At 34.7% G+C, this 11,736-nt stretch overlaps 1 protein-coding gene across 1 annotated transcript; it reads left to right on the top strand.

Annotated features, from left to right (window-relative positions):
* The first annotated feature begins 547 nt into the window (after positions 1 to 547).
* Positions 548 to 11,331, top strand: LOC123896041 (polygalacturonase-like). The gene is given in 9 exon segments (XM_045946492.1): positions 548 to 596; positions 599 to 642; positions 1,162 to 1,458; positions 1,776 to 1,796; positions 2,185 to 2,392; positions 10,015 to 10,096; positions 10,199 to 10,307; positions 10,550 to 10,666; positions 10,896 to 11,331. Coding segments are annotated over 9 exon segments (1,194 nt in total). The 3' UTR covers positions 11,163 to 11,331.
* The last annotated feature ends 405 nt before the right edge of the window (positions 11,332 to 11,736 follow it).

Genomic DNA, 11,736 nt, shown 5'->3' with positions numbered 1-11,736 from the left:
GTTACACACTTTTGTTACTCATTCTCATGAGCCTTTGTTCTCTCCTCTCTTGAGAAACCCTAATCACCTTTCTAGAGTTTTTGTGAAAAACCCTAATCCTTATTTTGTGCCTCTTTTCTCCTAACCCTTCAAACCATTGGAGCTAGCACTCCATTGAAGGTTGTTGTTCGTGTGGACTGGCTAGAGGCGTTATACCTTTAACGCTTGTGATCAAATTCGTTGGTGACTTGGTGGTGACCTTGTTCGTGACGGTTCGAGGTTCTTGTTCGTGACCTTGTTCGTGATTCGAAGTGTTCGATAGCCGTTCGTGATTTAAAGGGAGTTTTCGAACCAAACGGTAAAACTCTAAACACAATTCATGACCATTCGTAAGGATCACAAAAGGAAAATTTTAAAATTCCGCTGCTTTTATCGTATCAATTTTCCTTCAAGTACAACCTTGCATGAGGACCCACTTAGTTCAATTGTTGATGATTCTCCTTATATTAATGATGGTGGCACATTCAAGGGAATTATCAAGCAAAGTACAAATCATGTTTTGAGCTTAATGAGCAAGTTGGGTGACACTAATTCACCTTCACTTAAAACATTTGATGTGATGATTATGGAGCTCAAGGAGATGGTAAAACTGATGATACACAGGTATATATATTTATTTATTTTTACCAATCCTAATAAGATCTAGTTTGGATAAAATATTTATAGCATAAATATTTATTGTTATTAAATGAAGACTTCTTCGACAAAATAAAATGAAGTCAGACTATTTTTTATAAGCTATAAGTTGTTTTATAAGCTATCCTAATGGTTTATGAAAATAAAAATGATAATACCATATGGACGATAATATTTTCTCACGAGCTTATATTTATGTAATAACTTATAGTATTTTTGGATAAGTAGAGAGAGAATATTTTCTCACGAGCTTATATTTCTTTAATAGCCTATAGTAATTTTTGGATAAACTATTTCAAGAAGTAGTTTATAGTTTATCATTTTTTTCTCAATTTTTATCGATGTCATACCTTTATAATTAATAATTAAATAGTATTAATTAATTGCTATGCGAGTTTTAATAAACTACTAGAAAATAAACGATCAATGATAAAAAATGGAAAACTTGCTAAAAAATGACAATATTTGTAATTTATGGTATTTCAGGCATTGAAGAAGGTTTGGGAAGTAGCATGTTCAACCAAGGGATCAATTGTTGTGGTAGCTAAAAGGAATTATCTTGTTAAGCCAATCACATTCTCTGGCCCTTGCAAATCCAACACTATAACATTTCAGATCTCTGGAACCCTTCAAGCATCAGATAATCCATCTGATTACAATCAAGATCCTACACACTGGCTTATGTTTGATAGTATTCAAAAACTAACTCTTAATGGTGGTGGAACCATTGATGGAAATGGAAATATTTGGTGGCAAAATTCATGCAAAAAGAACGAAAAGCTTGTAAGAATATATCACAATTAAAGCATAATTTTTTTTGCTTAAGTAGTCTGATGGTTATAAATTTCATTTTTAAAATGAATAAGCATAGTGTCTGGGTTCGAACTTCGGCTTCTGTATATATAATGTGATGTTCCTACAAACTAAATCAAACTCATGGGAGCTCAGTTTGCATGAACATTGCATGTAATATGTAGGGATCGAGGTTTGAACCCTGACATGTGAATTTCTGGAAAAAAAAAGTAATAATATATCCTTTTAATTGACTCATCAAATCTCATTCAAATGCTAATCCTTTTGTTTTGTTCTATCTTTTGCAGCCTTGCAAGGCAGCCCCTACGGTATGTATATATAACCCTCTCAGTAATATATTAAAAAATTTAGAGGATCCAGGTCTTTAAATTTTTCTAGTTAAACATATTTTTTGTGCTGAAAAAATAGACTACTTTTTATTTTTGGTCCATATTAATTAAAAATATTTTATTTTAAATATTATAGTCTTTTTAAAGATACTTCTTTATTAATATTATTGTATTTGTTTTTGGTCTCTATAAAATTTATTTCGAGTTAAAATTGGTTTCTACAACGTACTAACGTGTATGTGTCTTGACCTTTTCTAGTCAATATTTTGAAAGAATTAAAATTAAATATTATAAATAAATTTATATATTTCAGCCTCAAATTATCAAGATGTTAATTACTAGTATATATTATGGTTTGACTTTGTAGGCGCTGACTTTGTACAAGTGCAACAACTTGGTAGTTGAAGATTTGACTATAAAAAATGGGCAACAAATTCATGTTCAATTCCAAAATTCTGCAAATGTTAAAGTTTCTGGTCTCACTGTGACATCTCCAGAGGACAGTCCAAACACCGATGGAATTCATGTCACCAATACTAAAAATATCCAAATCTCAAACTCCATTATTGGAACTGGTATTCTTAATTCGCTCATATATATCCCCCTTATATTTTCTAACTAATCACGAAACAGACACGAACACAGAACATGAAACGGACATTGACATGTTGATGTTAACAATAATTTAAGAAACTAATATACATAAATTTAATGTAATCTTAAGTGTCGAAGTTAGGGATGACAATTTGACCCATACCCAGAGGGTACCTGTAACACCCAAACCCGTTATTTAATTAACTCTGCCTTTATAAAATCTTTTTCGAAAATACGCAGCGGAAAAATTGAAAATCTGATTTATAAAGCGCTGGTTTGAATATCACAAACTTCATTCAAAGATAATACTAATACATTTATCTAGTAAAATATTCGAATGAACTAAAAACAAAACCTCGCATCGAACGATGCGTTATTAGTTATACAAAACGGATACTTTTCAAATGAAAGCTTAAGACCAACAGAGTATACTAAGAGGACTACATGCATATACATATAAAAACCCCTTTTTCCCGTGTCTCAATCAGAGCAGAGCTTCACCATTGCACTCGGACGAGGCTAACACATAACCTGTCAACCTGGACCCCCAAAGGTCCAGCAATTAACACAAAGCAAAGAGTTAGAAAACATAAACATAAATATAAGTGTGAGTAGTATACTACACACTTCACACGCTATCATACATTTCTAACTCACGCACATACATCGTCAAATACGACTACCAATTAATCATTCATTTACAAACACACCAATCATATAGTTTCACGTCTTCTCGGACACTACCAAAGTGTTCATTTTATAGTCATGACGGACTCTACACTTGTTCATTTTATAGTCATGACGGACTCTACACTTGTTCATTTTATAGTCATGACGGACTCTGCTCATATACCAAGACATGGCAACAATCACAGTATTAAACAATTAGTAAATACCAAAGCTTAACACATACGGAAAACACATTACAATCCAATCAGATAATGTCACATAACAATTATCAAATACTTGTGCATTTAACAAAACATGCAAATCATTGATCAAACATCTACATATACCCACTTTCAACTTCCCAAAGTTGTTTACCTCATCTACCATGAGTTCACTACACATGTTAGGATCAAAAGAATCCATTTTCCATTAAGAAAATCGCCCACAAAACCCACAAGAAAATAGAGTGGAAAGAGTTTGGGAATGGAGGAATCGACATCCTCCCCTCTTTCGAATCACTCACGAATATGTAATCTAACTCTCGTACCTTAGCTCGACGAATCCACAAGCTTGCTCTTCTCTTTCTCTCCCACGAGCTCCTCTCTTCCTCTCATGAGCTCCTCCTCTTGCTCTTTCTCAAGAATTGTAACTTATGAGACTATTCATGGTTTGACTTGGCTACTTATAGAGCTCCCATTTTTCTCATGGAACCAAGCCCACTTGGCTTAGGCCCAATAACCACTTACACGCCCCAAGGCCCAAACAACATAACTTCTCGCTCAATAACTTACGTTCCCGCTAAATGATTATTCGCCGCTTAATAATTTAATTATAAATCACGCCCTCGCGTAATAAAATAATTAAATAACGAATACTAAATTTTGGGTCGTTACAACTCTACCCCCCTTAAAAGATTTTCGCCCTCGAAAATTACCCGACTAAAACACAACTCCGGATAAACTCCCTCATCCGACTTTCTAATTCCCAACTTGCATTCTAACCAACGGGTTCTCTAGTCATAATACCTTAACCGATACGGTCTCTTACACAAACTCCGATTCAAATTCACACTTCTTCCGGATTCGTACCAACACAACATACAAACTCCAAACCAAACCAAGTTTGACAAAATCAGTCAATCCCAATCGACACAATCTCGTCTACTCATCAACAATAGATCAAGGACAGCTAATCCCTTGATTTGTCGATAGATAGTCAACAATCGTGATGATGGCATAAACCATTCTCATCAAACTACTTAAAACTTTCTCTTAACATCTTACGGTACTCGCAGCACCACTCCAAAACAAAACCACTTAACCCAAAATACTCCGAAAGACCCTTCCGTTGCATACTTCACAACTTTTCAAACTCCATAAGTTCTTAACTGCGTCGAATCTCACTCCAACCATCAAATTCCTTTACTTCTCGCAATTCCAAATCATTGAGTCGAATTCCAACACAATCACTTTATTCCCAAATAATCGCTTAATCAATTTCTAAGTTCCTTAACACGACATTTTCAATGTCACTTTTCCGTTTCATAATTGACTTATTCAATAATCGGTTGCTAATCTCCTTCTTACTCCCGAATGCTACGAAACATTTTCTCTGATACCTACTTCAAGTATTACTCCAAATCCTTAACATATACTCACAACATAACATCCGCTTATGTATGAGACAATCCTTTTGCGAACTCTTACTTGACATAAGTCACTCCCATACGCCTTTCTAGTGCTCGTGCTCGACACGTTTCCAACGGTTAACTTCCTTATTTCCAATTATTCAAATACGACACTTCACACTTAGCTTCATTTCAACCTCCAAAGGTTCATCCACCCTCGACACTAATTGTCCGATCACCATCTAAATGAAAATATTTCCTTCTCGACAAACTCTTACAAAATCCATCAAATTGTTATCCCATTTCCATCTCGGAATAACTCTACTACTTGTACAATCCACTACCACTCGATAACTTAACAAGTATACCAATCCTAACACGGTATTTCTTCATTCCATTCTCATCTACTTCTGAGAATTCACTTCTTTTCCTTGGTTAAACAACACTAATGGTTCTCTAAGCTTAACATCTATCTTCTAAGCTTCATTCCGACTCATTCCGAATCTTCCGAAATGATCGTCCAACATTTCCTCCAAAATGTTCTCCAAATAAGAACTTTACTTTCAATCCCTTATCAAATTGACGTCTACTCGTCATTACTCAACTTGTTTGAACGACAACGTCCCACCCTTCCATTCCATGGTATTGCTTCTGAGAAATTCTTGTAGTTCTCATCCGCCTCTAGTTCATACTCTTTTGTACACTACACGATCTCCAATCGTTTCCAAACGGTCTTTATCTTTCTTAACCAATCTCCTGTTGATCCCATGACGAACATTTAGTCCAACAACTTCTCATCTAGAAATCCTCACAACTTGATGTCCAAGTTCCTTCCACTTCGAACAACACTAATCAATCTTGAACAATCTACTTCAAGAGCATCTCCATCCATCCTAACTTCTTCACATTCGAACCGTCTCGGAGAGACACAACTTTCTCCCCCACTTATCTCAAATCCATCTATACTCTTCCACTAGAACTTCCGGTATAAACACCTAGTCGTTCTATCGGTTCTAAACCTATTCTTCCCAAGAAGAATCTAGTACCGACAGCATCTACATGCATGTCGTATACAAGGGTAAACGTAAGGCATTAAACCTAGACATCTACACAAATATCTTGTACAGTCCTCTTGACATATACGCTATTACGCAAATACATAAGTATTCTATTCCCCACATATACTAGTGTAACAACCTTCATACCAACTAGCATACGCAAACACAACAACATGTCAATACATATATTTATAACTAAAATATATGTAAGACAACAAAACATCCATGTACACAAGACATTGAGTCAAGTACATGCATTACATTTCATTTGTTCGCATACTTACAACATCTACTCAAACATGTATAAAACATAGCATGTTCTCAAACAAGTTCTCATCATGAGAATACATTCACATAGTTCAATTAAAGAACCACTCTAAGTACTAGTAATCAATCTACCACATGTTATAAACAAACATATAACAACACACATTAGGATCTACTTACATCCTACTCCTTTCTCACTCTAGTGAAAAATTCATTTTCACTTACTCAAAAGAAATTAATCTTATATTCTCAACAAAATCTTCATCACATGCAGTTTTACATCATGCCGGATCATCAACAATACAGTTTTACATCATGTCGGATCATCAACAATTAGCAATAAGCATCTACAAACCAAAAGTTCAAACCACACAAATTTCTAAAACTTTAAGCATAGAAATACACAACCACTACTTGACTTGATAACTTATAACAATGATAAGTATCAATCGCATCAAGTACACACAACAAGAAAAGACAGACACAACTGGCACACACGCTCACTCGATCTGACTGCACAGAACGGCTCTGATTGACACATAACCTCACAGTCCGAAGACGACTAGCTCTGATACCACTTTGTAACACGCAAACCCGTTATTTAATTAACTCTGCCTTTATAAAATCTTTTTCGAAAATACGCAGCGGAAAAATTGAAAATCTGATTTATAAAGCGCTGGTTTGAATATCACAAACTTCATTCAAAGATAATACTAATACATTTATCTAGTAAAATATTCGAATGAACTAAAAACAAAACCTCGCATCGAACGATGCGTTATTAGTTATACAAAACGGATACTTTTCAAATGAAAGTTTAAGACCAACAGAGTATACTAAGAGGACTACATGCATATACATATAAAAACCCCTTTTTCCCGTGTCTCAATCAGAGCAGAGCTTCACCATTGCACTCGGACGAGGCTAACACATAACCTGTCAACCTGGACCCCCAAAGGTCCAGCAATTAACACAAAGCAAAGAGTTAGAAAACATAAACATAAATATAAGTGTGAGTAGTATACTACACACTTCACACGCTATCATACATTTCTAACTCACGCACATACATCGTCAAATACGACTACCAATTAATCATTCATTTACAAACACACCAATCATATAGTTTCACGTCTTCTCGGACACTACCAAAGTGTTCATTTTATAGTCATGACGGACTCTACACTTGTTCATTTTATAGTCATGACGGACTCTGCTCATATACCAAGACATGGCAACAATCACAGTATTAAACAATTAGTAAATACCAAAGCTTAACACATACGGAAAACACATTACAATCCAATCAGATAATGTCACATAACAATTATCAAATACATGTGCATTTACCCTAATGCATCTAATGCCAATTATCCAATGTCATGTCATCCCTAGACACGACTAATGCATGTGGTACCATTTCCACGTTGTTCAGATTTCAGTCATGACGGACTGTTCAGATTATAGTCATGTACGGACTGTTCAGATTATAGTCATGCACGGACTCTACATCAGTTTTACATCATGCAGGATAAGCGTCTCACCAATGGTGGACCAAACCAGTTTTACATCATGTTGGATGCTGCTATTCACCCCATTTAAGATGAACCCAGTTTTACATCTTGTTGGATGCGTCGGAACTTACCGAACCACCTTATCTCCCTTGGATAAGCTCAATAACAGTTTTATATCATGTAGGATATGGTTATCATCAACCATCTCTCCCATAAAGAGGAGTCACACAGTTTTATATCATGTTTGGATATGGGCTCCAGATCTCGGATAACATAATCCCATCTTCGGCCACTTTTCATAAACATAATCCATTTTCATCAATCATTGGAATTCACATGATTCCCATAACACAATTATTCATGAATGCATGATTACTTTTAAACACATCAAATACATGACGCTATCTAGCTCGAAGCTATTCATTCACTGATGCGGAAACACAATTCCAACATCTAACACATTAGGATAACACAATATCCTATCACTCGAATCATAATTATTCACATGATAATTATCTGCATAACCATTTTTATACACATAAAGTTTCATTTACACTTATGTCATAAAACACACATCATTTCCTTAACATTTCAAATTAATGCTAAAACATCACATTGCTCACTTTAAGCTACGACTTATTGCATACACGTTTATCAATCATATAATGATTAACAATAAGCATTAACAACATCAACATGTATCAACAAACATGTAAGGATACCCTTAAACCATGTTACAAGTGCCTAATTACACTTACAAACATCAACAAAAATTGCTGTCACAGAGGCCTTCGCTAAGCGAGGGCTTAGCGAGACATGGCGAACCTCACCAGGAAGTCACCTGCTCATGGCGAGCATTGGCGAGCTTCAGCGAACATGTTCGCTACAACGAACTCCTGGTCGCTTAGCGAACTACACCAGAAAAGAATATCTGTTCTTGAGTTTCTAAGGCGGTTTAACATGGAATCCACTCAAAAATCCATCTAGACATGTTATAAATTCTTATAAACAGCTAATTCAAGCATATATGGTATCTATGAACATTAATTAACACTCACAAACACCCACATACATCACACTTACAAATTCATACCAATTTCTTGCATTTTAAGCAAGTTTAACAAAACATGCAAATCATTGATCAAACATCTACATATACCCACTTTCAACTTCCCAAAGTTGTTTACCTCATCTACCATGAGTTCACTACACATGTTAGGATCAAAAGAATCCATTTTCCATTAAGAAAATCGCCCACAAAACCCACAAGAAAATAGAGTGGAAAGAGTTTGGGAATGGAGGAATCGACATCCTCCCCTCTTTCGAATCACTCACGAATATGTAATCTAACTCTCGTACCTTAGCTCGACGAATCCACAAGCTTGCTCTTCTCTTTCTCTCCCACGAGCTCCTCTCTTCCTCTCATGAGCTCCTCCTCTTGCTCTTTCTCAAGAATTGTAACTTATGAGACTATTCATGGTTTGACTTGGCTACTTATAGAGCTCCCATTTTTCTCATGGATCCAAGCCCACTTGCTTAGGCCCAATAACCACTTACACGCCCCAAGGCCCAAACAACATAACTTCTCGCTCAATAACTTACGTTCCCGCTAAATGATTATTCGCCGCTTAATAATTTAATTATAAATCACGCCCTCGCGTAATAAAATAATTAAATAACGAATACTAAATTTTGGGTCGTTACAGTACCCTCAAAAATTACCCACAACGGGTAGGGTAAAAACCCGCATTTTGGGTACGGGCACGGGTATGGGTAATTACCCGCAAAAATAAACGGGTATGGGTGCGGGTACGGGTACCTTAGTACCCACCCTGCCCCATACCCACATGATATATATTTATTTATATTATTATATAATAATATATGTAAATCAATTTTAAACAATACAACTCTATTAAACTATTACATATTTTTAATAAAAATATTTATTTATAACATAATACAAAAATAATGTGAATATTTAACATAAATATGAACTCTAACATAAGGTTAGTAATAATTTTGTTTATAATTTTCATGAGTCAATAATAAAATCTTTGAATTTTTTTTAATTCTATTAAAATTATATGATATTTTATAATTAATCAATTTATTTTTAGTAAAAATGCGGGTAACGGGTACGGGTATGGGTACCAAGGTAGTACCCATAGGATATGGGGACGGGGGGAAAAGTTGTTACCTACGCGGGTGGGGATGGGTACGGGTATTTTTCCAATCCGCGGGTATGGGGATGGGTACTATAGTACCCTACACATACCCTACCCATTGTCATCCCTTGTGTCGGTGTTCAACACCATCGCGTATCCGACACCAGGACATGCCTAATCTGAGGAGTATCCGTGCTTCGTAGCATATTTTTCTTAGTAATGTAACTTTTTTTTAAGTAATATATATTTCACTTTCTTAAATATCAATCTTGGTTTTCAACTTATATAATATATTTGCAGGGGATGATTGTATATCAATTGTAGATGGATCCAAAAATCTACGAGCTACAGACATAACTTGTGGACCAGGCCATGGTATCAGGTAATAATTAATTAATTACCTTCAATAATATCTTCATCTTATATTAAAATTATTGTTAAATTAAATTTTGGTACATGTTAATGATTCTCTTTCGATCTTCAGCATTGGAAGCTTAGGGGAAGGGGGTGCCAAGGAATTTGTTTCAGGAATAACAGTTAATGGAGCTAAATTTTCTGGAACTACTAATGGAGTAAGAATCAAGACATGGCAGGTAAAATAAATTTCAATTTTACCGCAACACACTCAAACAGTACAACAAGTTAGAAATATAAAAGACTTATTTGTTACCTAAAAAATTTAAAAACCTAACCGTTACTAACTTAAAGAACATAATTTTTACTAACGCGAAACTTAAAGAACTCAGAATGCATTTGACCTAATATTTATGTATAATTTGTTTATACTTTTTAGCTTGAATTTTTCTAACATGTCTATATCTGAATATGAATGCAGGGAGGGTCAGGAAGTGCAAGCAACATCAAATTTCAGAATATTCAAATGAACAATGTGACCAACCCCATAATCATAGATCAAAACTACTGTGATCAAGAGAGTCCATGCAACCAACAGGTACTCAACTTTCTTTTTTTTATTTATTTATTTGGCAATTCAACGTAATTAAGGTCTTTGGCAACCGAGTACATAGTTTGTCTCATAGCTAGTTCTGACCAGAACCATTTTGATCAGAACCAGCTATAAGACCAAACATTTGGACCAACTATGAGACTAATTCCTAATTCAGCTGATTGATCATGATTTATGATAAAATTTGGTTAATTAATTAATTATGTAATTGCAGAAATCCGCGGTTCAGATAAGGAATGTGTTGTACCAGAACATAAAAGGCACAAGTGCTTCTGATGTGGCTGTGCAATTTAATTGCAGCCAGAAGTTCCCATGTCAGGGGATAGTATTGCAAAACATAGAACTTGAACTTGAAGGTGGAGGAGAATCTAAAGCTTCATGCAACAATGTAAAGTTGTCATACAGAGGAAATGTTAGCCCTCGCTGCAATTACATTGAGGAAATGAATGAACTTGGTGGCTTAAAAAGACTTATAGAATGAACTTATTAATATATATCTATAATGATAATGATAAGAAATGATTATTTGCACTTTGTATATGTTGCTTAGCTAATAAGGCTGATTGATTTGTAACATATAATGTTATTTCTTGTGTATATTGTGATAGGTGACATCGTTTGTATCATAAATAAAATGTCGTACTTGTATTGTTTTATTTTGTAATTTATACACACATATATGGATATGTATAATTATGAGTATTGACTCTACAATTATTTTTATTTTTGTTTTTTTAGTTAAATAACCTATTAGGTAGAAATTTCACTTTTAAGGTAGTCAAACCTCGACTCATGCATATATAATTCAATGTTTCTATCAATTGAGCTAAACTCACTTGAACGATCCTACAATTATGATATATACATATAAGTTGCAATTAGAAAATATTGAATCACGGACTGAAAACAAGAAAAACATGAATATTATCTACGCAAGTGTGGTGCCAAAATTTAAGACTAAGTTGTTTCTTTTTCCTTCTACTCATGATTTCCTTCTTACTAAGAAGCAAGAGATTCCGCTCTCAATATCTAAAAGAGATACACTCGAGTTTTAC

This window comes from Trifolium pratense, linkage group LG7 (assembly GCF_020283565.1).
Source record: "Trifolium pratense cultivar HEN17-A07 linkage group LG7, ARS_RC_1.1, whole genome shotgun sequence".
Lineage (NCBI taxonomy): Eukaryota > Viridiplantae > Streptophyta > Magnoliopsida > Fabales > Fabaceae > Trifolium > Trifolium pratense.
Note: the sequence above shows the minus strand (reverse complement) of the source record. Positions and strands in the feature narration are given on the sequence as shown.